The 27860-nt window shown below is 34.3% G+C and overlaps 2 protein-coding genes and 1 pseudogene across 2 annotated transcripts; all 3 read left to right on the forward strand.

Annotated features, from left to right (window-relative positions):
- The first annotated feature begins 285 nt into the window (after positions 1-285).
- Positions 286-4231, forward strand: LOC107839570 (probable linoleate 9S-lipoxygenase 5). Its single transcript, XM_016683113.2, has 10 exons — positions 286-370; positions 532-730; positions 845-1137; positions 1220-1460; positions 1555-1896; positions 1979-2064; positions 2164-2271; positions 2366-2673; positions 2775-3038; positions 3158-4231. Exons 2-10 carry the CDS (start codon positions 541-543, stop codon positions 3912-3914), a joined length of 2589 nt encoding a protein of 862 aa, XP_016538599.2. The 5' UTR covers positions 286-370; positions 532-540; the 3' UTR covers positions 3915-4231.
- Positions 4232-17546: 13315 nt separating this feature from the next.
- LOC107839571 lies at positions 17547-22198 on the forward strand (annotated as a pseudogene).
- A 359-nt stretch (positions 22199-22557) lies between these two features.
- Positions 22558-27050, forward strand: LOC107879335 (probable linoleate 9S-lipoxygenase 5). The gene is made up of 9 exons (XM_047394680.1): positions 22558-23446; positions 23721-23992; positions 24101-24341; positions 24425-24751; positions 24848-24933; positions 25135-25242; positions 25327-25631; positions 25734-25997; positions 26100-27050. The coding sequence occupies exons 1-9, from the start codon at positions 23278-23280 to the stop codon at positions 26851-26853; spliced, it is 2526 nt and encodes an 841-aa protein (XP_047250636.1). The 5' UTR covers positions 22558-23277; the 3' UTR covers positions 26854-27050.
- The last annotated feature ends 810 nt before the right edge of the window (positions 27051-27860 follow it).

Raw genomic sequence — 27860 nt, forward strand, 5'->3', positions numbered from 1 at the left:
TCATTTCCTCAATGTATATCCAGTCCTGATTTCAACAAAGAAACGGTTTTTAGATGATCTTATTAAATTCTCAATATAAATTGACGTATGTATAGGCTGTAACTTCTGTATAAAAACAAAACTCACTATAAAAGTCAAGTTTTTTGTAGAAATTATTTTTTATATTATATCTTACGTTACTACTAATTTTTTTTCTTTTCTATAATAGTACTCTTTTTTGAAATTACCCTCTATAGCAACTGTCTTTTTTAATAAAGTAAGTATATAATAATACCCTTGGCCATCTTTATAGAATCTATAACTAATTACCTTACAATAATTGGCTGTGGATATCAATGCTATAAATTATAATCTTGAAGTGAACCAAACGGTAGGTTTGACTGTAAATAACTTTTTCCTTTTTGTTTAATTTTATTCCTTGTAGTAATTTTTGCTATAAATATGAGACGGGCAAACTCTTAACTTCACTATCAAAATCTCTCAAAGTATTCTTCTATATTAATACTACTATAATATTTCTCTTTCAAATAGGTAATAATCATGTTACTGGGCAAGATTGTGGATACCATAACTGGTAAAGATGATGGAAAAAAAGTGAAAGGAACGGTGATTATGATGAAAAAAAATGTTTTGGACTTCACTGACGTAAATGCCTCTGTTGTTGATGGAGTTGCTGAGTTCCTTGGCCGCAACGTCTCTTTTCAGTTGATCAGTAGTTCTGTTCATCATGGTCTGTGTTAGTTTTTTACTATTCATGTTCACAAAATTTGAGTTGTACACCTTGGTGTCTAAGTGAAAAGTCGTGGTCTGTCGAAATTTTATGCTTTCTTTTTTCCATTTGCAGAAAATGGTTTAGAAGGGAAACGCAGCAATCCAGCGTACTTGGAGCATTGGCTTACACACATCACTCCAATAATAGCAGGTGAAGCTGCATTTAGGGTCACATTTGATTGGGATCATGACGAGTTCGGAGTAGCAGGAGCATTCATCGTCAAGAATTTGCATCTTAATGAGTTCTTCCTTAAGTCACTCACCCTTGAAGATGTTCCAAATCATGGCAAAATCCATTTTGTCTGCAATTCTTGGATATATCCAGCTTTCAAATACAAGTCAGATCGCATTTTCTTTGCGAATCAGGTATAATTAATTCATTCATAATGCACGTAACAAGACTTTTTAACTATATTTTGCATAGTCTTAATAATGGTCTGTTCTTCAGGCTTATCTCCCAAGTGAAACACCAGAACCGTTGCGAAAGTTGAGAGAAAATGAGCTAGCAACTTTGAGAGGAGATGGAACTGGAAAGCTTGAAGAATCGGACAGGGTTTATGACTACGCTTGTTACAACGACTTAGGTGAACCAGACAAAGGCAAAGAGTATGCCAGGCCTGTCCTTGGAGGATCCTCCGAGTACCCGTATCCTCGTAGAGGCAGGACAGGTCGCAGCCCAACCAAAACAGGTTAAAGACATTCACAATACTATGTATTTTCGTAACTCAACAAGTATATTAATAATCTCAAATTGTCTTGACAATTGCTCTTTATTCTCTGCAGATCCTAATTCCGAGAGCAGGATCCCATTGCTTATGAGCTTAGACATATACGTGCCAAGAGACGAGCGGTTTGGTCACGTGAAGATGTCAGACTTCCTGACATTGTCCTTAAAATCCGTTATGCAAACGCTTCTCCCAGGGTTTAAGGCGTTGTTCGATAACACACCTAATGAGTTTGATAGCTTTAAGGAAGTACTTCAACTCTATGAAGGAGGAATCAAGTTGCCTCAAGGCCCTCTGTTGAAAGCCATTACTGATGGCATTCCTGTGGAGATACTAAAAGACATCATTCAAACTGATGGTCAAGGCCTACTTAAGTTCCCAACTCCTCGAGTTATTCAAGGTGTGTATCTAAATTTCTACAGGATCAAAAGCATTATTTGTCACGCATTCAGCTTTTTGTGATTTAAATATCGTTGATGTAGAGGATAAATCTGCATGGAGGACGGATGAAGAATTTGGGAGAGAAATGTTGGCGGGAGTTAATCCTGTCATAATCAGTAGACTCCAAGTAAGCTTTACTTCATCTAAATTGCTACTGTCTTGCTTTACTTCTATTTTCTTAATTATTCATGCATTTTGAAGATGTTGGCTTATATAACATCTGCAGGAATTTCCTCCAAAAAGCAAGCTGGATCCTAACATATATGGGAACCAAACCAGTACAATTACCAAAGAACATGTAGAGGATAAGTTGGATGGGTTAACAGTTGATGAGGTAATTATTACTTTTATTTTGATACTTGATTGATTCTTTGATCAAGTTCACTGAGTAGATTGTAGTGACAACAGTTGGTACTCTTATTCAACAGGCAATCAAGACAAACAGGTTATTCATACTGAACCACCATGACATCATAATTCCATACCTGAGGAGAATTAATATGTCGACAAACACAAAAACCTACGCTTCAAGAACATTGCTCTTCTTGCAAGATAATGGAACTTTGAAGCCAGTAGCAATTGAACTAAGCTTTCCACATCCAGACGGAGATAAATTTGGTGCTGTTAGCAAAGTATACACACCAGCTGACCATGGTGTTGAAGCTTCTATTTGGCAGTTGGCCAAAGCCTACGCAGCAGTGAATGACACGGGCATTCATCAGCTCATCAGTCACTGGTATAACCTGTCAGAATATGAAACACAACTTACCCATAACCAAATTTAATTAAATATTATTGAGTTCTAGTAATAGGAGACATTTGTTGTTACCTTCTCAGGTTGAATACACATGCAGTGATCGAGCCATTTGTGATTGCTACAAATAGGCAACTAAGTGCTCTTCACCCCATTCATAAACTTCTTCATCCTCATTTCCGTGACACGATGAACATAAATGCTTTAGCTAGACAGATCTTGGTCAATTGTGGTGGTTTTATTGAGATAATCCTTTTTCCTGGCAAATATGCCATGGAAATGTCAGCAGTAGTTTACAAAGATTGGATTTTCCCTGAACAAGCACTTCCTGCTGATCTCATCAAAAGGTAAATAAGAAGCCAAAAATCTCATAGACACTTTACTAAATACAAAAATTTAATTCTTTAGAACAGTTATTTTTTGTTTTGTAATGTTGCTTATATGACCATATGTTGTTTAACTACAGAGGAGTTGCTGTTGAGGACTCGAGCTCTCCACATGGCATTCGCTTACTGATTCAGGACTATCCATATGCTGTTGATGGGTTGGAAATCTGGTCAGCAATCGAAAGTTGGGTAACAGAATACTGCAACTTCTATTACAAATCAGATGAGACGATACAGAAAGACAGTGAACTCCAAGCCTGGTGGAAGGAAATCCGCGAAGTTGGACATGGTGACAAGAAAGATGAGCCTTGGTGGTCTAAAATGCAGACTCAACAAGAGCTCATAGATTCTTGCACCACCATAATATGGATAACTTCAGCACTTCATGCTGCTGTCAATTTTGGGCAATACCCTTACGGCGGTTACCTAGTTAATCGCCCTACATTAAGCCGAAAGTTCATGCCAGAACCAGGAAGTCCCGAGTATGAAGAGCTCAAATCAAATCCAGACAAGGTATTCCTCAAGACAATCGTTCCTCAGCTGCAGACACTGCTTGGAATTTCCATCCTAGAGGTCCTGTCAAGGCATGCTTCAGATGAGGTTTACTTGGGACAAAGAGACACCCCCGAATGGACAAAGGATCATGACGTACTTGCAGCTTTCGAGAGGTTTGGAAAGAAACTGATTGAGATAGAGAATCAAATTATGCAGATGAATGGTGATCATGAGAAATGGAAGAACAGGTCAGGACCTGTTGAATTTCCATATACTTTGCTCTTTCCCACAAGTGAAGAGGGACTTACAGGCAAAGGAATTCCTAACAGTGTGTCTATATAGAACTAGTATAATCTTAGATTATGGTTCTATATATGTTGGTATTCCCACTATTAACACCAAATAAAATCTCTATTTTTAGAAAGTTTCAGTTACAATAAAGGGATGTAAGGTTGTTGTATTCTGTAACAGTTTGTTTGAAAGTTTCAGTTACAATAAAGGGGTGTTATGTTGTAAGGTTTCGTATTCTGTAGCAGCTTGTTTGGATGATTATTGCCATTAGTATTGTATTTCTATTTTAAATATAATGTTTGTTTTCATTGTCACTTAAATTTTATTGTATTATATTGTTATGTAACAACAAAAAGACTCATTTCACTTATCGACCGCTATGATTTGGTGGGATGGTTACATTATTTCTCTTTACCTTTACGTCCTTATTATTTCATAATCGATTTAAAGAGGAAGAGAGACAACTCAAATGCCAACACAAATAAAAAGAGCCGTGCTTCAAAGTGAAATTCTATTAAGATCCATTGCAAAAGACTAATCGACCAAGTCTAAACTAGCCTTTCAATACCCCTATATTGAATTTTCTAGTCTAAACACTATGCATACACCACACAAGTACTAATCTTAGCTAGCTTCCTTGCAATCAAACTAGCTTTAATCTAATGTATTTAAGTTTCAAGTTTTCTCCGTTTGATCAAATATATGAGATGAGATAGTAACTCACAAGGTCATGTTTCCTTTTTTTATTTTTTTGGTAACGAGGTCACCCAAATTCTATTTTTAGAATAATGAACAAGCTAAGTATGAATTTTCACTATTGTTGGTGTACTTAAAGAGGATAAAAGTAGCTTTTGGTCTAAGCAGCTTTTCTATTCTGTAACAGACTCGACTTTTATATTCAGATTGGAACTGGACTTAAACGTCTTTGGATCCTGCTTAGGGCTGGCTTTCACTTTCATATCAGGAACGTCGACTTGCACTTGCAATATCGAATTTGACTTTCGGGAATCCTTGCTCCTGGCTTATATTCACATAGGCCACTCATAAGAATAAGACGTTCAACTCCGATCCCTAAAACACGTATAATTGAGAGAATCATTATATCAGTGCCTTGGGGGTGTGAGAGAAAGTCTTACGCTCCAACTATCTCTTGTACCCCTAATTGACGCTGAGGAGTCTTCATCTTGGCATCCATCACAACTACCCGGAAAGAGAAAACAACAACAAAAAAGAAAAGGAAAATGAAGAAAAAAAACTGGAAAAAAAGAAGAAGAGAGTAATAGAAAATAGAGAAAAAGAAAAAATAAAGAATATAAATTATAATTAGGGATAATTAATAGACAAAGGGTAATTATGAATTGTGTTAAGAATTCGTGCCCTACTGATTATCTTATTTTCGTCTAACTGTTGCTTATCGATGAAACGGGTTGCCTGACGTGTTCCAAGGTAGCAGTAAAAGAGTAAATAAAGAACACAGTGATTTTTACGTGGAAAACACCCGACTCAAAAAGGTGTAAAAAACCACGACCTGCACCTCTACAGGATTTAACCTCAACTTCACTAGAACTGATTACAAAACTCTTGTAACCAACAAATAGGAATTATAAACTCTAATTCCTAACTACACACACCTCCCAAGGTATGCGTTTACAAAGTCTCTGAGTTTTCCCCAATTCGAAGACTAGCTCCTAGTTCAGTTTATAACACACTAAAACTAATATTACATCAATAGTTCAAACACAATGAACAACTCTAAAAATCAACGCTAAAACTCTTAGCTGGATTCTATACTTAGGATCAGGTTCTTCAATGTGTTTCTTCAGTGATTGAGTAGCACTTCGTGAAATCAATCTGTCGATTGTGCTTTTCTACTTTGTAAGTGCACGAGTTTATTCTGACGGATGTATCTTCTATTTAAGCACAACTCTTCAAAGAGTCATTCTTTATTTCAAACTCCCCCTTCAATCATAACTCTCATTGCATAGAGTTCTACTTCAAGTGAGACTCCCTTTTCAATTCCAACTCTCCAAAGAGTTCGTCAAATTGTACGTTTTGCATAGACTTCTTCAATTTTCAGAATCTTTCTCCTTCTACACATAGGACTCTTAAGGATATACTCAGAAATGAAACTCCTTCTTCACATAAGACTCCTTTTTCAACTCAACTTGATTTCCCTTATCATCAAGTGTTTGCATCAAATTCAACTTGTTCTATTCCCCACGTGATCAGTAAGTTGAAGTTTCCAGTTGCACTGATTTAATTCATTCTGATTTTTAATTATTTATACAGTAGAATGCACTCTTGAACTTGTTGGATCAGTGGAACATGTATATCAACTTGTTTCATTCATATTTTCATTCATCAAAACTTCAAGGTTCCAATAAATTTCTCCTTTTTTATGATGACAAACTCTTGTCTTTGCGTATTCAAACATCTTCACCTGTAGGCACTAAAGTATAAAACACTAGAATGAAATAAGTTAGCAATGGGTTATAAATATTTCACAACCCTCTTATCTTCCCCCTATTGGCATCATCGAAAATCATTTTAATGCAATAATATACTAGCCAAAGTAATTTGTTATGCTATTCATGGCCACTGAGGCTATCACCAAAACAATCAGACAAAGACTTTAGCCAACATAGTAATGTATTAAAGAGAGCAAAAATATGAGTCAATTTAGCAAAGATAATCATTTCATTTAACTGCCAGAGCATGCTCTACATTAAACCTAAGCTAGTACTGAACAAAGCAAAATAACTGAGCATTAAAAAATATGGCATAAAAGTGGGACATGGCTAAGGATACGAATAATGAAGAGCTGATGAGAAAGGTGGAACAGGTGTTATCAACTGTGTCAATTGACGAATGACTTCAATATTTTCATCCCTTTCTCAATCAAGGTCAAGCATCAAAGTCATGATCCTAGCCTGAAGGACCACTTATTCCACTTCATGACTGTCACATGCAGCTTCTAGTTCAGAATTTATCTCAGCTAAATCATTTTTCTTATCATTTTTTTTGCAATGAGTTTTAACCCTTCTTATTGAACCAGGTAGAACAACATGATTCATCTGTTATAAACATCCATTGTTGTTTGAAAAGTCAAACCTAAACTTGGATTGAGAAATTCTAAAAGATCTGAGCCAATTAGCAACTAAAAGAGAGAGTATGTCCCTTTTCATTCTTCAGAACCATATGCTGCATGTAATTGATGATCAAGCTTGGCAAAATGCATGGTACAAAACTAATATTTTGGTTGAGAGAGAAGAAGAAATTCCTGGTGTAGGATTAACTCATTTATGCACAATCATTTAGAGAGAGTCAAAGAAAATTTGGTCAACCAATTCGTCAGCATCATAGGACAAGGGGAGGATGAAGTGTGAGGAATGAAACGGGTGTGCTCAACTATTTCAACTTAGACAACCTATGCTTATATTAGTGTAGAGCATACCTGATAAGAAGAACTTTGTGGTCACAATTGCCTGCGAGTACCTATTTTCTGCACAATCTAATATGAAATTAGGTTAGAAGAGTCAAAAATCCGGAATTAGAACACACAACTAAATGTGCAAGACTGAATCAAATAACATTTTAGCTAATGAGATTAAAAATAAAAATGGCTATTCTAGTCAATCATTAAGGGGAGTTCATGCAATTTTAATCATCCCCAAATCTAGCATATTCCTTTCAAAATGCTCTCTACTTGTACCTTTGGTGCTTCTCCAGTCATTTAAGTAACCCACATAGTCAATATTTTTATAACCCTCAAGAGTGAAATTACTTTCATTTAAATACCATAGTCTCAAGCAATTGATTCCCATAAGATATCTCAAGATTCTTGTGATAACACCAATTCTTATGAATTACCAACAAAATTATCATCAGTTTGTATTGGTGTTATATCTCAAGATTCTTGTGATAACACCAATTCTTATGAATTACCAACAAAATTATCATCAGTTTGTATTGGTGTTATTGATGCATCAATTTCTTGATTTGTTGTTCCCCCTGTCAATATGCCCTCGGTCTATACAATAGTTGAACCAGGTGGTACAATATGTTCCTGTGCATGCTCATCAGTTTCGCTGTCATCCTCTTTTTTTTTAAAAAAAAAAAAGAATCTCTCTTGACTCGCCCTTACACGAGCACTTCAAATCTGATCATCTTTAAAAAGTCTTTTGTTTTAGTTCTCTCAATTTGTTCAGATCTAATAATGGTGCTCTTTTTACCATCTCCAAAAGATCCATTCCCCATTTAAATGTGGTAAGTGAAAGAAACTTTATTTGTTTCCAGTCTTATGCTTTGAGCAAGCTCTATCCATGTAATAATATTGTTTGCCTCCTTTCACTCTCACCTGCAAAATAAATTAGGGGTTAACTTTAGGAACCCAGACAAGCTTAGATCCTTTCTTATGAGAAAAAGAATGTATGAGATTTCTTCTAGCCCATCGAGGCAACAGGTTGTGTGACCCATTTCTCTGACCAGTTTTGACCTTCTTGTTAGCTTGTGCTAACATAGAACCAGATTTTTTTGCTAGGTTTATGCTTCTTGATTTGCTTTTTGCTGCAGCTGGACATTCAGTAGTTGGATGTCCCAGGTTACCACAAATATAACACAGATCTTTAATAGCATTAGAACTTTTATAAAAGCCCAACCCAGCCTTTTCATTGTGAGTTCTTTGACCTAACTTATGAACAATTCTTGAAGAATGTGTCCATCTATTAGCTCTTTCAAGATCAAGTTTTAATTTAGAAACTTCTTGACTCAATTGACTAACCTTTTCTTTTTCACAAAAGAATTCAGGTTTAATCTTAGTCAATTCTGACTCAATTTTTTCTTGCTCCTCGCTTTTGACCTTTTTTTCTTTTTCAGAAAGAGACAGTTTCAAGATTTCAGATTTGAGGGTCAGGTTTGATGAATCAAGTCTGCTAACCTGTTCCTTAAGAGTGCAGTTTTCCTTTTCAACAGTGTTCATACAAGTTTCTAGATCAATAAAATCAAACTTGAGACTTGCAAGATTGTTGAATAACTCATCCCTATCAGAAGTTAGTTCTTGAAAATCATCATTTATAGCACTCATTAAGGAAATAAGTTTTGTTTTAGAAAACAAATGCAACTTTTCTTTAAGTTCAAGTATACTTACCTCAGAAGCATCATCTTCTTCCTCCAAGTCTGAATCTCCAAGAGCCATGAGTCCAGTTTCATCATCTGATTCATCACTTTCAGATGCCCTATAATTTAGATCTTCCATGTCCATCTCGTAGGTCTTCAAATTACCAAATAACTCATCAAAGGACATTCTAGTCAAATCCTTAGCTTCTCTTATGGTTGTAACTTTGACATTCCACTTAGACTTTAGTAGGACTCTCAAGACCTTCTCTATCTGTTCCTCAATAGATAAACCTTTTCTAGAGATGATAACTCATTTACCAACAAAGTTAACCTAGTTATCATTTCTTGTAGTGACTCATTTTTCTCCATTTCGAAAGCCTCATATTCAGTAAAAAGTAATGCAGTTTTGAATTTTCTCACTTGGCTAGTCCTTTCATGTGCATTCACCAATGCATCCCAGATTTGTTAGAATGTTTTTGACTTTTGCATTCTTTTGTAGTGCAACAAGATCTTCCGGGGTGAATTCACTCCTTACCTTTTTCACTTGTTCTCAATCCACTTTCTTTATGAGAATTGTTGGTCCATCAATAATTTTATCCCATAATTCATAATCTACACTTTGAAGAAACGTTTCCATCTAGCTTTTCACTAAATAAAGTGAGAACCATCAAAGAATGGAGGTCTAATAGTGGATTGACCTTCACTATGACAAGTAGGTGGTACGGAATTCATCATATTGATCTTTGTCATAGGTGCTAGCCCTTTTTAAGACAACCTCGCTCTGATACCACTTGTTAAGAACTCGTGCCCTACTGGTTATCTTATTTTCGCCTAACTACTGCCTATCGATGAAACGGGTTGCCTAACGTGTTTCAAGAAAGCAGTAAAATAGTAAATAAAGAACACAGTAATTTTTACGTGGAAAACACCCGACTAAAAAAGGTGTAAAAAACCATGACCTACACCTCTATAGGATTTAACCCCAACTTCACTAAATAACTCTGAGCCTCAACAATGACTGATTACAAAACTCTTGTAACCAACAAATAGGAATTATAAACTCTAATTCCTTTAATACAATGACTAAGAATTATAAACTCTAATTCCTTTAATACAACGACTAAGAATTATAAACTCTAATTCCTAACTACACACACCTCTCAAGGTATGTATTTCCAAAGTCTCTGAGTTTTCCCCAACTCGAAGACTAGCTTCTAGTTCAGTTTATAACACACTGAAACTAATATTACATCAATAGTTCAAACACAATGAACAACTCTAAAAATCAACGCTAAAACTCTTAGCTGGATTCTATACTTAGGACCACGTTCTTCAATATGTTTCTTCAGTGATTGAGTAGCACTTCGTGAAGTCAATCTGTCGATTGTGCTTTTCTACTTTTTAAGTGCATGAGTTTATTTTGGCTGATGCATCTTCTATTTAAGCACAACTCTTCAAAGAGTCATTCTTTATTTCAAACTCCCCCTTCAATCATAACTCTCACTGCATAGAGTTCTACTTCAAGTGAGACTCCTTTTTCAATTTCAACTCTCCAAAGAGTCCTTCAAATTGTACGTTTTGCATAGACTTCTTCAATTTTCAGAATTTTTCTCCTTCTACATATAGGACTCTTAAGGATATACTCAGAAGTGAAACTCTTTCTTCAAATAGGACTCCTTTTTCAACTTAACTTGCTTTCTCTTATCATCAAGTATTTGAATCAAATTCAACTTGTTCTATTCCCCACGTGATCAGTAAGTTGAAGTTTTCAGTTGCACTGATTTAATTCATTCTGATTTTAAATTATTTATACAGTAGACTGCACTCTTGAACTTGCCGGATCAGTGGAACACGTATATCAACTTGTTTCATTCATATTGTCATTCATCAAAACTTCAAGGTTCCAATAAATTGTAATTAGTTGAAACCTTTGGATGGTTATTACCATTCTTGTATCTATGTTATTTTAAATACAATGTTTGTTTTGATATAAACTTGAATTTTATTTTATTTTTTTAAAAAACTAGGAGCTTAAATGTTATTCAAATTGTAATTGAGTACATCATGAATCAAGAATGAAGAATACGCAATCCACTCCATTACATCAGACATAGAACCTACAGCGCTAGCTAACATGTGGGCACACTGTTTCACGTCAATTGAATTTTATGAAAAGATTCATTTTACGTAAATATCTATCCACATGTTGCAGATGGGCAAGAAATATGGTCAGCAATCAACAGTTGGATTCACAAGTACTGCACATGCTAATACAAAACAGATGAGATGATTCAGAAAGACACTGAATTCTTCAAGCCTAGTGGAAGGAACTAGGAGAAGAGGGACAAAGTAACAAGAAGATGAGCCATGGTTGCCTAAAATGCAGTAGGTGGGGTCACCGAGTTCGCGTGAACCCATGCTACTTCCCCATCCTAGATTATAAATAGTAGTGTTATATTTTTAAAAAATATTTAAATATAGATGTGTGAATGTAGCTCGAAGTATTTTCATAATAGTGTACTCGTCCACTCGAAATCCTGCTAATGAGCTGACAGACACACAATGGCGGATCTAACATATATCCAGAGGTTCATCCAAACTCCTCTTGAAAAATTACACTATTTATACACGATTAATTTTTTTTTTATGTATATATAGTATATGTTGAACCCCTTTGATCTTCTAATTCGTGTGTGGACTTTCGAACCCCTTAATGAATGAATATTTTGGCTCCGCTGCAAACACATGCACCATAAATATTGGACTAATTATTCTGTTTCATGCAGCTATCAAAGAACTGATTTGACACATGCACCATAATTATTTGAATTTATTATTATGTTTCATGCAGCCATCAAAAAACTGACACATGCACCACTACGATGATTTAGAAAGATTTGAAAGAAGCTGGCTGAAATTGAAGAATAAATAGTACTCAATATGAACAATGACGAGAAAATGAAGAACAGGATTGGACCTATTAAGATGCTGGCTGAAATTGAAGAAAAAAATGATTTGAAAAAAATAATAAATAAAATTAGAAAACAAGAAAAAAATGTTTAACTGAAATGTGATTATGGACAAGAAAAAAAAAAGAAATAAAAGCTTTAAATGAAATTAAAAAAGAAATAAAAAATATGAAAAAAAAAAAAAGAGAACAAAAAAAGGAGCCAAAACATTATGAGATCAGAATAATCAGATTATGTTTTTAAACGAAAAGAAAAAAGAAAACAAATGATTGTGAATACAAATACAAAAAGAAAACGGTATGTTTTTAAACGAAAAGGAAGAATCGAAAAAGGAAAAAAAGAAAATAGAAAAAAATCAAAAAAAAAGGAAAAAGGAGAAAAAACATGGTAAATATAAATATAATGAGGGATTATGATATTTCGTCATCATACATGACTTACATTCGATGTAGCCATATTTGTCGAAAATATAAAAAAAATATAAAATATAAAATGCAACCAAATAGGGAAAAAAAGAAGAGAAAAAAATATGAAAAAAGGCCAAAAAAGGAAAAGTAAAATGCAAAAAAGAGAAAAAATGAAAGAAATAAAATAAAAGAAGAAAAAGAAATATAGGCTATAGATAATAGAGAGAGAAAAAGAAAGAAAAATCAATGATAGAGACAGAAGAGAGAGAAAAAAGAAATTAAAAAATAAAAAGAGATGTTATAAATTGTAATTTTGAAAGACACTCCCATTTTATTGAAATATAAGCTATTTTTTGTAAGTATCCCTAAAATTAAAGATTGAAGTGCGCGTAATTAATTGTCTTATCTTTATAAAAAGTACTAGATGTCAAGAGTCAGTGCCAACACGAGCCCAATATTGCTATTTTTTTTTGTCTCAATTAAATATAATTTAGATAATCAATCATATTTTAATATGTTTTTAGATATTTTAAGTTGTTAACTATCTTAATTTATAAAATATTTTATGTAATTTTCAAATAATACATGCTATTCTCCTTATTCAAACTTTGTGCCATTGATAGTCAGTTATATTTTTAAAATAATTTAAGTTTTTAATTATTGAGATTTATAATATTTTTTTTCTATTCCAATTTAAGTGGCACTGATATAATTTTGAGAGTTCAATAAAATATTTTATATCTCTAAAAAAAATTTAAGTTGTTAATTATTGTGATTTATAGTAGTATTTTATGTATTTTTATGAAATATATAACAAATTAATTTTTGTAGATACTTTAAGATGTTAACAATTATAATGTTTTTAATGTAATTTTTAAATAATACGTGTTGCTCTTTTTGTCCAAACTTTTGTTGCATTGATAAGTCAATTATATTTTTAACCATTTCAATTTAATCGACACTGATATAATTTTGAGAGTTAATTTTAAGTTGTTAGTTATTATGATCTATAATATTTTTTATGTATTTCTTTAGAATATATAACAGATTATTTTTTTATTTAGATACTTTAAACTGTTAAATATTATAATTTATAATACTTTTTATGTCATTTTCATATCTATTATATAATTTACTTCCATTTTAGAGTTCCTTAATATACTAGAAAATTTTCAATAATGGTTAAAAAGTTAGCAACTAAACTTTCATATCTTTGATGTTCTAGGTTTCTGTGTGTGCTTCTAGGGCTAATTAATTAAGGGTGACAAAAAAGTTTTAAAATTAAAAAAGAGTGACACAAGTTTTAAATATTGAGTAGAGGTGACGATTTTAAGTTTATTGTTAATGACACTAATTTTAAAATCCTCAAATTTTATTATTTACACAAAGATCCCTACCTCATATTTACACAAAGATTCATGTAGCAACTTCAACAGTTGCTGCAACAACTTCGATAATTGATGTAATACAACAACTAACAGTCGTTGTTGCAGCAATTACCGTAGTTGCTGAAGTAACTCTCGTAGTTGTTAAACCAACTCTCGTAGTTGCTGAAGCAACTCTCGTAGTTGCTAAATTTGCTAAATTATTTCTTCATTGATTTTTAAAAGAAATCAAAAAATTTCTTCTCAAACTTTTTTAATTTTTTTTTATAAAAATAGTTCATGAAAAAAAAAAAAAGGAAGAACAAAATGAAAAGAGAAAGAAAAAGAAGAAGAGAAAAATCGTTAGAGAGAGAGAAAAAATGAGGAGAAAGAAAAATAAGAAGAAAGATTGAAAGATAACAAAAAGGGAAAACTCTAAAATTTGAAATTTGGAGTTGAGGACTTTTTAAAAAATTATACTTTACACCACCCCAAATAATTTAATCACAATTTAATGAAGCTTTGACCTTAACTGATCAAAGTTGTCACCATTCTTAATTTAAATACTTTTTTATCACCTCCCACTCAATTTTTTCGTGTTTCTATTTTTAGGGCAATTTATAAGAAGGGGAAAATTCAAAGGTACAAAAAATGAAAAGAAAAAGAAATAATGAAATAAAGTAGCCATATGAAACAATTTCTTTTTTCAAGAAAAGGATTAAGCCAGAATCGACACGCTTCACCATTGAACTTTTTTTTGCCGGGTCAAGTTGGGTTATAAGTTAGATGGATCAATAATCAATTTGAAGTTCTGAAGTGATTTCTGTTCACTCTTTCGTATTATATTATTCACACTTGAGTTGACAAATTTTGGATGTGAAGGGAAGTGTTAGCAATCTCACATCGAAAAAAGATAATTGATCTTCTTATATAGATAGATTTGGACAATCCTAATTCTATAAGCTTGTTTTTGAATTAAGTTAAGACTTAGATCTAAGATCCATTTTTTTTGCATGATATCAGAGTAGATAATGGATAATTAATCTCTTTGTATGGATTTATAGTCTTACACAATCCTCATCTTGTAAGCCATCTTTTGAGATTAAGTTAGGCGAAAATCCATTTCTTTCACAAAAACTAATATATCCGCTTTACCCACTATCTGTCTTTCTCTTCTCTTCTGAAAAAAGTCTACAATATGAGTGTTCATGGTTTGGATAAAAACAAAAAATCGAATCAAACCAATTAAACAAATCAAACTTTATTTGATTTGATTTTGCATTCTTAAAAAATCAATAATATTTGATTTGATTTTTATTTTATTAAAAAAAAATCAACATATTATATAGGAGTGTGTGTATATATATTTATTTATTTACTAATTCGCCTCTTCATCTGTCTTATGTTTATTCTTTTCTTGTGGTGTAAAGTGTTTCCAAGAGTGATTTACTTAATAACGTTTCTCTATTTGAAGAATGAGTGATAAAGTTTTGATGCATCATGAACAGAAATTATTATGAGAGACTGCTTCTAAATCCCTCTGTTACATTACTCTTTCAAATTATATGTCCAAAGGCAAAAAATATTCTTAATTTTTGAGTCCACAAAAAGTACTAATACCAAACAGCTCTTAATAAGAAGATATTTAAATAATTAATCCAAAATGATCTTCCATGGCACGATTTGTTGTCAAGTTTAATACACCTTATACATGCATGTACGTTCTATGTGTGTGTGCATTTATCATATAAACATAAAAAAGGAGAAAGAAAAATGTTCGTTCAAATGAATAATTGACTGGAGATTTTCGTGCATCACACACACACAGAGACTAGTATATATGTACTTTCTTGTCAACTTTCTAAAGTCGGATACTTCTTGTATTCCCTCCGTTTAAAAAACAATCAGAACTTTTTTTTTTTAGTCTGATTAAAAAAGAATGCTTCTCTTCTTTTTTAATCAATTTTTTAGTTTTAACTTTCCACGTGGCATACTTAAAACGACAAGATTGAAGAGCATTTTGGTACATTAGACTTCTCTTTAATTTAAGACTACAAGATTCAATAGTCTTCTTCATTTTTTTAAACTCCGTACCAAGTCAAACTAGGTCATTCTTTTTTAAACGGAGGCAGGAAGCATCATTTATTAGCTACAATGTTAGACGATCAAATTTGACAAGATGTCTCTACACAGGGTTTCTTCCTTTTTAATTTGATTGTTCTTGGTTTCTCGATCGGCTACTAGTTTCATTGGAATCACCACAACATTAGCTAGCTAGGTACTCTAGCAGTTGGAACTTTGAAGAGCTGATATTCTCAGAATAATGTCTAATTCTGAATTTGCATATATATGATCGACAAGGTTTTATTTCTATGGAACAGTTATCCTGGTGCGAGCCTGCTTCATGTGCAGGGGCAGGGAGGACAGTCGCGGACCCAGATTTTTTAGGTTGTGGGTATTCAAAAAAAAAAAATTTAGACCCAGTTTTTTTAGGTTGTGGGTGCTCAAAAAAATATATTTACTAAACAATGCAGCTACAGAGATTCGATCCCAGGATGGGAGACGTGAAAGTTATGTTTAAAGTTAGAGCACCCAACCATGATTTTGTTCTCTGAGTGCTTTTGTGTATATTTTACCATTTTTCACTATTTCTTATATAATTATACCTCTTCTACGTCGAGTTTAGTGGGTGCTCGAGCACCCAAAAATTGCACGTCGGTCCGCCCATGGGAGCGGACCTACGTGGTTGAACTCCTCGGTAAAAAATTATGTTGTATATATATAATGTAGAAAATTTATATTTATGTACATATATTAAATTTGAACCACTTGTACCAAGGATGTTAGATAGCTCAATAGCACTGTACTTCACTTCTGGGCCTTATGCTCCAGCCCCATGTCGCGGTTTGATTCCCGCTGGGGCGCATGCATCTTTTTTAAAAAAAAAAAATGCTAGCTCCTTGAAATTGTATTTTATTGGCTTATTCACACATTTATATTTTCATTTTTCAAACTCCATGAAAAAAAATCCTGAATCCGCCACTGCTCGCTCATGTGGAGACTAAAACATAACTATGGCAACTATGGAGATAATTAACTTCCTGCAACTTTTGCTCTCCTATTTTCACATTCGGTTTAATAAGTTTCAACATCTCTCCCCCTTCCATACTGAATGGTGCTCCGAAGACGGATGCAAACAATGGCGCACGCAAGTCTTTTTTTTTGTGTGTGTGTTTTAATTCTTGTTTTCGTAAGTAGATTTCTATCAAAGCGAAACTTTTTTTTTTTCTTTTGAGTTAATGGTATAAAAACATATCTAAATTCTGTCATCTTTTCATCATGAGTTTTAGCCTCAACTATCCATTGATTATTTACCTCCCTAAACTATCACTTTTTAGTGAGTTTCACACCATAAAACGTTTACTCTCTTTCATTAAAAGACACTTCAATGTTGAGTTTGACATGCACACCTTGTTGATTGGAATTAATATTTGACCAAATCAAAATCAACACATGAGGTTTATTTCAATATAAATGGAGTGATAATTAGGTATGTAAGTAGAATAGAGAATAATTGAGATGTGAAACTCCCAAAAACATAATGATTTGAGTGTATTTTTTTATCATTAATTTTTTTAAAGAAATAAAACTGAATAGAAGTGAGAAATTGAAAACGTTACTATGAGGGGGGTTGCGTCATGGATATATACTCTTTTTGTCATCTCCTTTTTCCTAGTTTTATTGCCAACTAGCTAGCTAGCTAGCTAGTAATTTTTGCTATAAATATGAGACATCAAAATTCCAAAACTTCACAACCAAAATCTCTCTTTTCTTCTCTTGGTAGATCAATAAAACTATAATATTTGTGTTCAAATAGTTAATCATGTCTCTAGGCAAGATTGTGGATGCCATCATTGGTAAAGAAGATGAGAAAAAAGTGAAAGGAAAAGTGGTGTTGATGAAAAGAAATGTTTTGGATTTCACTGACAAAAGTTCCTTAATTGTTGATGATACTGCTGATTTCCTTGGCCACAAGGTCTCTTTCCAGTTGATCAGTTCTACTCATGCTGATCCTGGTTAGTAACGATTTCATGGTTCGATTTAAATCGATTTTATTTTGAAAAGAATCAAACAACCAAGTTGTTTTCTTCACATGTTGAAATCAAATCAACTAAGTCGATTTTTCATTTTGTTGGTTTTCTTTTTGGTCTATTCAGCTATTTTTTTTTTCCCCTAAAAAGGGTCACAATATATATAGAGAGAGATATTAGTTCTAAACACTTACTAGAGTGACTATATTTCCATCATATATAATAGTATTGTGTCAGTTATTCCTTACACGGGATGGGATCACAAGATATTTCATAAGATTATTTTATTTTACCTTCTATATGGAATAATATTTCCACCAACTTAGTATAAGATAATTTCGAGATTAGTTAATATTTCAAACCAAATATGATATAAAGTTGATTTCAAATTATATCCTGAATTATTATTTTTTATCACATGTACCAAACGACTTCTGAGAAAAGAAAAGAACGAACTATATATGTAATTAAGTTATACACGTAGCTTCCTTCAAAAAATTGTATGCGTTTGTCCAAGAACTTGGTCATTTTTAAAATAAGTGTGGAACTTAATAAAACTTCGAGTCACTGAGATATCTTAACGATAATTGAATGGCATAATAGATCAAAATGCCCTTTTCAACTTACAATCTTACATCTATACCCTCCAAGTTTGGATTAGACACTAAAAACTTATATAAAGTTGAACAAGTACACACACGCATCCTATGTAGGATGCGAATTGGCTACATAGGATATGTCTATTTGCTCAACTTTATACAAGTTTAAGTGTCTATTTATGCGTACCCAAAGTAAGTTGGAGGCATAGATGAAAGTTGAAGCCAAGTTAAAAGGGCATTTTTATCTATTATTTCTAATTGAATTAGGCATGATGAAAAATCAAAATGACTTGACAAGTTGTTTTTAACCTGAAATAAATTTTGGATTAATTATCAAACTAAAGGCTACTCCTACAATTTAAACTAGAAACTGAAGGCAAGAATTGAATTACTATAAAGCCAAGCACCTAAATTGGGTAACCATGCACATCACAAAAATTTAATATGTATCATAAAATTTTAAAAATTTATACATACACATTTATATAGTGTTCTGGATTTTTTGCAGAAAATGGTATAGAAGGGAAACGCAGCAATCCAGCATACTTGGAGAACTGGATTACAAATACAACCCCAGTAATAGCAGGTGAAACAACTTTTAGTATCACATTTGATTGGGATGATGAACAGTTTGGAGTACCAGGAGCATTCATCATCAAGAATTTGCATTTCAGTGAATTCTTCCTCAAGTCACTCACCCTTGAAGATGTCCCTAATCATGGCAGAATCCATTTTCTGTGCGATTCTTGGGTTTATCCTGCTTCTAAATACAAGTCTGGTCGCATTTTCTTCGCGAATCAGGTACATTTAATTAATTCATAATGCATGTAACAAGACTTCTTTTTCAAGTGTCTGAGCACATGTTTTGATTCAGGCTTATCTCCCAAGTGAAACACCAGAACCGTTGCGAAGATACAGAGAAGATGAGCTTGCAACCTTGAGAGGAGATGGAACCCAAAAGCTAGAGGTATGGGACCGGGTTTATGACTATGCTTACTACAATGACTTGGGTGAACCAGACGAAGGCAAAGAGTTTGCCAGGCCTGTCCTAGGAGGGTCCTCTGAGTACCCGTATCCTCGTAGATGCAGAACAGGTCGCGAACCAACCAAAACAGGTTAAGACATTCACAAAACTTTTTAGTTTTGTAACACAAGTAATATAATAATCTCAACTTTCACTATCTGCATTTTCATATTAGAAGAGAGAACTGTCTTGACAGTTGCATTTCATTCTCTGCAGATCCTAATTCTGAGAGCAGGATTCCATTAGCTTTGAGCTTAGACATATATGTGCCAAGAGACGAGCGATTTGGTCATGTGAAGATGTCAGACTTCCTGGCATTTTCCTTAAAATCCATTACGCAGCTGCTTTACCCTGCATTTAAGGCATTGTACGATAACACTCCTAATGAGTTTGATAGTTTTGATGATGTACATAAACTCTATGAAGGCGGAATCAAGTTGCCTCAAGGCCCTTTGCTGAAAGCCATTACCGATGGCATTCCTTTGGAGATTCTAAAAGAAGTCTTTCATTCTGATGGTGAAGGCCTATTTAAGTTCCCAACTCCTCAAGTTATTCAAGGTAATTATCTAAATTTCTATATGATCAAACATATTATTTTTCACACCTTCACCTTCGGCAATCTAAATATTATTGGTCTGCTTAGAGGATAAAACTGCATAGAGGAAGGATGAAGAATTTGGGAGAGAAACGTTGGCGGGAATCAATCCTGTCTCAATCAGTAGACTCCAAGTAAAGCTTTAATTCATCTGAATTGCTACTCTTTTAGGATATGAAAATCTTGCTTTAGTTTACTTTTACTTTCGTGATTTTTTCTTATGTATTTTGAAAATGTTGGCTTATCTAATATCTGCAGGAATTTCCTCCGAAAAGCAAGCTGGATCCTAACATATATGGCAACCAAAACAGTACAATTACAAGAGAGCAAATAGAGGATAAGTTGGATGGACTAAAAGTTGATGAGGTAATTTCTACTTTAATTTTGACACTAACTACATTCTTCAATCATGTTGTGTGAGTAGATTGTAGTGACAAGAGTTGGTACTATTATTTAACAGGCAATCAAGGCTAACAGGTTATTCATATTGAACCACCATGACGTTATTATGCCATACTTGAGGAGAATTAACACGATGACGAGCACAGAAACTTATGCCTCGAGAACTCTGCTCTTCTTGCAAGATAATGGAACTTTGAAGCCATTAGCCATTGAACTAAGCTTGCCACATCCAGACGGAGATCAGTTTGGTACTGTTAGCAAAGTATATACACCATCTGATCAAGGTGTTGAAGGTTCTATCTGGCAGTTGGCCAAGGCCTATGCAATAGTGAATGACTCAGGAGTTCACGAGCTCATCAGTCACTGGTAAAACCTGTCAGAAACCCTTATGCAAAAAACAACTTACCCATAACCAAATTCAATGTATTATTGTGTAATAGTAATTGGAAACATTTGTTGCTACCTTCTCAGGTTGCATACCCACGCGGTGATCGAGCCATTTGTGATTGCAACAAATAGACAACTAAGTGTGCTTCATCCCATTCATAAGCTTCTCCTTCCTCATTTTAATGACACGATGAACATAAATGCTTTAGCTAGACAATTCTTGATCAATAGTCTTGGAGCTATTGAGTTGACTTTTTTTCCTGCCAAATATTCCATGGAAATGTCAGCAGTAATTTACAAAGACTGGATTTTCCCTGAACAAGCACTTCCTGCTGATCTCATCAAAAGGTAATTGAAAAGCGACAATGGGCTGATAAACTTTATACTTAATCAGAGTATAAATTCACTAATATTTTCGGAGTTAACTTTCTTGCTAACCTGACCATAGTGTTACTCTATTGCAGGGGAGTGGCTGTTGAGGACTCGAGCTCCCCACATGGCATTCGCTTACTGATTCAGGACTATCCATATGCTGTTGATGGGTTGGAAATCTGGTCAGCAATCAAAAGTTGGGTAACAGAATACTGCAACTTCTATTACAAATCAGATGACGCGGTACAAAAAGACACCGAACTCCAAGGCTGGTGGAAGGAACTCCGCGAAAAAGGACATGGTGACAAGAAAGATGAGCCTTGGTGGCCTAAAATGCAAAATCGACAAGAGCTCATAGAATCTTGCACCACCATAATATGGTTAGCTTCAGCACTTCATGCAGCAGTCAATTTTGGACAATACCCTTATGGTGGTTACCTCGTTAATCGCCCTAGTTTAAGCCGGAAGTTCATGCCAGAACCGGGAAGTCCTGAGTATGAAGACCTCAAGACAAATCCAGACAAGATATTCCTCAAAACAATCGTTCCTCCCTGCAGACACTGCTTGTAATTTCCGTCTTAGAGATCTTATCAAGGCATGCTTCGGATACATTTTACCTCGGACAAAGGGAATCACCAGAATGGACAAAGGATCAAGAACCACTTTTAGCTTTTGAGAGGTTTGGAAAAAAGCTGAGTGATATTGAAGATCAAATTAGGCAGATGAATGCTGATCATCAGAAATGGAAAAACAGGTTAGGGCCTGCTAAAGTTCCATACACTTTGCTCTTCCCCACAAGTGAAGAGGGACTTACAGGCAAAGGAATTCCTAACAGTACCTCTATATAGAACTGTAGTTCTATACATGTATAAATACTAAATAAAGCCTCTATTTTAAGAAAGCTCCAGTTACAATAAAAGGTGCAATGTTGTAATAAGCTCTTCTATGTATTGTATTGTTATTTAAGTATAATGTCTGTCTTGACTATTACTTAATTCTATTGTATCGCATTGTTATGTATTTAGTATTTCTCAGTCTTTACTTTTGGGCATAGTTATGAATATGGTATTTATGTGTCCCACTGAAACATTTAATTTTGACTTTGTTCGAAACTAGTTAATTGAATGTCATTGTCAAAAGAACCAACGCAACTCAACACATTTCACTAACTTAACAAGGAATCTTATATACGGAGGAAGTTACAAAGTTGCAATCTATTAAACACTTGATAGATTATGATGTCTTAAGAAGTAAAAAGAGCCAAAAGAGAGACAAATTTTCATACTTTTGGACTCTTGGCGAATAGTGATGCTAACTCTATTTAGTAACATAATAATCTTTTTAATGAAAGAAAATTGTTTTAACTAATGGTCTTAACTTTCTAAGATTCCTTCCACAATGAAAACAGAAATTTCATTTTCGATGGTACAAGTATAGTCAGGAGTTGGAAATACATCAAAGGCACCTACTTGAGAAAGTGGGATTTTAGCTGTATTTTTTGGTACATATGCATTTATCTGCGCTGCTTCCATGGGACAAATACTTCTATCTGTTAGGTTGCCAAGGTTTTTTCCTTTTAGAAGAAACAGCACTGTCATCGCTACGTCGAACACCAAAGGAATAAGTAATCTCAATGAAAATATGCAAGGCGTTACACTCGAGGGTGTGGCCTACTAGTTAAAGAAATCGGTGAAAATCATGGGGTACCATGGGTCAAATCCAGCAGAAACCAAAAATATAAGTGACATTTTTCCTATCCGTATAATTCTTCGTAGCTGGTGGAATAGTCGAGGTCTGTGTAAACTAGCCACTGAAACCACCATGACATGGTTATAAACTTGGGATTAAAAAGTGATCAGGAAGCTGCAAAGAATAATCTTTTATGAATTTCTTGATCACCTTAGTTATTAAAGTAACATTCCGTTCAGAAGTGCATTATCTTTCTCTAACATTTGTCTATAACAGAAAAAGTAGATAAGTGTCTTGATCATAACACAACCATGTCCTTTGCCTATAAATTCATAGTTACTTTCATTTGGCCTAAACACCACTAAAGATCCTATAGGAGTCATATACAAAGAGTTAACTAATGGCATCAGCTAGTACACCTGAAAACAAAAAGATCAATGGCACTATTGTCCTTATAAAAAAGAGAGCTTTAGAACTTGTTCCATCTGAAGTTGTTCAACATCAAGCTTATGAGATTCTTGGGCATAAGGTCACCTTGCAGCTTATCAGTTCTGTTATTGAAGATTCCGGTGATTACTTTTCTCTTTTTCAAATTCTCCTCCATTTTTTTTCTTCGTTCTGGTTATCTTTTTGCTAGTAGAAAATATACTGAACTTCTAGTACTTTATATATGTTTTGTAAGACATGGTCCAACATAACTGGAGCGACATGCTTGAAATTAAGGCTTAGTTATTGTTGTACTAATATTTGTAAATCTGATATGTATCATTGGTCTTGTGCAATAGGTGCATTTTTAACTCTTGCATGATGGTAATTTCTAAGTTGATAACTTTATTCTTTAAGGGAAAGAAATGAAAGGGAAACTTGGGAAACCCACTCCCTTGAGAGATGAGAATAGCTTAGGCAATGAATCAAAGTTCAGTGTCACATTTGATTGGGATGAAGAATTTGGAACTCCAGGAGCATTCATCATCAAGAACTTTAATGCTAGTGAGTTCTTTCTCAAGAAACTGACTCTTGAAGTTGATGATCCAAGTGGTATACATTTTGTCTGCAATTCTTGGGTTTATCCAGCTGAAAAGTACAACTCAGACCGCGTTTTCTTTGTCAATCAGGTGAGCATAATATGAAAAATATTGAATTTTTCCTGAAAATAAAAAAAAAGATAAGAGCCACCTGCTTAATTATCTTACATTTGGACAATATTTGTTGACTTGATGCAGGCTTGGCTTCCGAGTGAAACTCCAGTACAATTACGCTGGTATAGGGAAGAGGAATTGTTGAACTTGAGAGGAAATGGAATTGGAAAACTCGAGGAGTGGGACAGGGTTTATGACTATGCTCATTACAATGACCTTGGAGATCCAGAAAAGGGTTCAACTTACGTCAGGTCAATCCTAGGAGGATCTGCAAAGTATCCTTATCCACGTAGAGGAAGAACCGGAAGACCACCAACAAAAACAGGTAACTTATTTCTGGATCACACTGATCTTTACTATAGGACAAACCATTTTTCAGCATGTCTGATTTCCTCAAATTTTGAACAGATCCTAATTCCGAGAGCCGGCTGCCACTGCTAATGAGCTTTGGCATTTATGTTCCACGGGATGAGAAGTTTGCACCCTTAAAGATGACGGATTTTGTCAGTATAGCACTTAAGGTCATCATTCAGCTCCTTGTCCCCGAGCTCGAGTCTTTAGGAAACATCAGCCTCAATGACTTCAACAGCTTTGAAGAGATTTTAAAAATTTATGGAGGAGGAATCAATCTTCCAGATGATCTTTTGCTGAGAAGTAGTACAGAGATGCTCAAGGAATTTATTCAAATTGCTGGTCAGGAGTTCCTTAAGTATCCGATGCCACAGGTTATAAAAGGTACTTTTGGATGAAAGAGTAACAGTAAGTCAATCTCCAAAGAGAACATTTCCTTTTTGCTTTATTCTTTCTCAAAGTTTTACATGGTTGCAACAGCGGATAAGTCAGCTTGGAGGACTGACGAGGAATTTGCAAGAGAGATGCTGGCTGGAATAAACCCTGTCTGCATTTGTGGCCTTAAAGTAAGCTTATATTATCTATTCTTCCTCTAGAAGTTATAATCTTGTCTATATGAAAAGAAAGGAGAAAGGAACCAAACATAAAGTATTCTTAAGTCCTAACTTCTAAGCGAAATTCATGATCCCTATCTCTCGTCACTGTGAACGAATCTGAAGTTACTTATTTTTAGTTGAAAAGTGATGGATAAACTCTTGTTTCTGCAGGAGTTCCCTCTGACTAGTAAGCTGGACCCTAGAGTCTATGGCGACCAAACTAGCAAGATAACCAGAAAACACATACAAAATCAGTTAGATGCATTGACTATAGAGGAGGTTCTCATGAGTTGATATTATAATACTTCTGAGATACCTATTTAACTAAATTGGACCTGTATCTGATACATTTTACCTTATTAGGCCATCAAGGCAAATCAGCTTTTCGTACTGAATCATCATGACACAGTTATGCCATATCTGAGGCAGATCAATATGACCAGTGCAAAAATCTATGCCTCAAGAACTCTCCTCTTTCTACAAAAAGATGGGACTTTGAAGCCGCTAGCCATTGAACTAAGCTTGGCTCATCCTGATGGAGATCAACATGGTGCCATTAGCAAAGTTTTTACACCACAGGAAGATGGCGTTGAGGCTTCCATATGGCAATTGGCTAAAGCTTATGTCTCAGTCAATGACTCTGGAGTTCATCAGCTAATTAGCCACTGGTGCTGAAACATGCAAAAACGCCATTTATTGGAAATGATCATCAACTTAGTTTGTTTTGTTATCATAAATCTCTTTGATAATATGTCTTTTTTTCCCCTCAGGTTACACACTCATGCCACAATCGAGCCATTTGTGATTGCGACAAACAGGCAGCTAAGCGTGCTTCATCCTATCTATAAGCTTTTGCATCCACACTTCCGTGATACAATGCACATAAATGCTTTGGCTAGACAGACTCTACTTAATGCTGGAGGAATTCTTGAGCAAACAGTTTTCCCTACAAAATATGCCATGGAGATGACATCAATAGCTTACAAGGACTGGATTTTTCCTGAACAGGCCCTTCCTGCTGATCTCATCAAGAGGTAATTCACTACTGAATCCTGCAATTTACTTAAAAGGATTCAAAAAGTTCACATTTGAACAAATATTGCTGAAAAGCTTTTCTGATTTGTATTTTGCCGTAGAGGTGTGGCAATTGAGGATCCTGAATCTGAACAAGGTGTCCGCCTACTGATTGAGGACTATCCATATGCTGTGGATGGGCTAGAAATATGGTTGGCAATCAAAAGCTGGGTTCAGGAGTACTGCACCTGCTATTACAAAACAGATGACATGATTCAGAAAGATACTGAACTCCAAGCCTGGTGGAAAGAACTCAGAGAAGAGGGACACGGTGACAAGAAAGATGAGCCATGGTGGCCTAAAATGCAGACCCTCAGAGAGCTAATTGACTCCTGCACCATCATTATCTGGATCGCTTCTGCTCTTCATGCAGCCATCAATTTCGGTCAGTATCCTTATGGTGGCTACCTACCAAATCGCCCTTCAATGAGCCGAAGGTTCATGCCTGAACCAGGCAGTCCAGAGTATGAAGAGCTGAAGACAAACCCTGAAAAAGGATATCTGAGAACAATTACACCACAACTCCAGACTCTAATCGGAATTTCTGCTATCGAGATTTTGTCAACACATTCTTCAGATGAAATTTACCTTGGTCAAAGAGACACTCCTGAATGGACTAATGACAAAGAGCCATTACAAGCTTTTGAAAGATTTGGAAAGAAGCTGGCTGAAATTGAAGAAAAGATTATAAAGATGAACAATGACAAGAAAACGAAGAACAGGATTGGACCTATTAAGATGCCATATACATTGCTTTATCCTAAAAGTGAACCAGGACTTACTGGCAAAGGAATACCAAACAGTATCTCTATATAAAGTTGTTATCTATACCATCACTTTGGGTATAAGATTCAACTTTATTAGCACTATACTTCAACAATATGCTTCCTAATTATCTAGGTTGGAAGTCAAAGACTAAAACAGCAACAGTTAATGACTAATATTTGAATTATCTACTAAATTTTGGAAATAATATTTCTACTATATATGAAAATTGGTACTATGATTTTACATTTTCTCTTCCAAGCCTTAGTTCTGCATATATTTGCTAGAGGAGAAACATAGATTGTTTTTTTTCTCATTGGAACATTCCCTGCAAGTTTATTGAATTGTTGAACTACTTCATACTAAAGTTTAAACTGATGACACTTTTATTTACTTATTTATATCGTCAACCCACCCTCCAAAGGGACTGTATTATTATCTAGAGGTTAAACGTGTGAAAATTCTTCCATCATGGATGAGGATGACGATGAGACTTCAACTCAAGACCTTTATCTGCTAGCTATAATACCTACCATGTAATAGAGAACGTACCGTTGAGCCTAACTTAACATCGTCTAATAGAGAACGTACCGTTTAAACTGTTTTATATTCATTTTGTTTGTTTTCTTTTAACATTGTTTCTATTTCTTACTTCTTTATTTATGATGAATACTTTCTATGAATTTTAACATGTATGTTAATTTTAATGCTAAAGTTCTTTTGTATTTTTTAAAAAAATTATAAGCACCAGTAAGTGACAATTTTTATTTGCACTGCTTTTTTCTTTCTCAAAAAACGAGCTTGAACACAAATTTACTAGAGTTTGTTTATAAATTTCAAGTTATGTGAGGAAATTTTAGCAACTCAACTGCTTGACCATTTGAACTTTCACCTTGTCGACGAACCTCAATTTTTCACCTTGTCTGCGAACCTCAAATTTATAGGAATTCTTCTAGCATAAATCTATACTATTACATGCATCTAATTTAGTTCGACTTCGTGAACAAAACAACGCACTCATTTAAAAAAAATAATTATTGACATAACTATTTTATCAT

This window comes from Capsicum annuum, chromosome 8, assembly GCF_002878395.1.
Source record: "Capsicum annuum cultivar UCD-10X-F1 chromosome 8, UCD10Xv1.1, whole genome shotgun sequence".
Classification (NCBI taxonomy): Eukaryota; Viridiplantae; Streptophyta; class Magnoliopsida; order Solanales; family Solanaceae; genus Capsicum; species Capsicum annuum.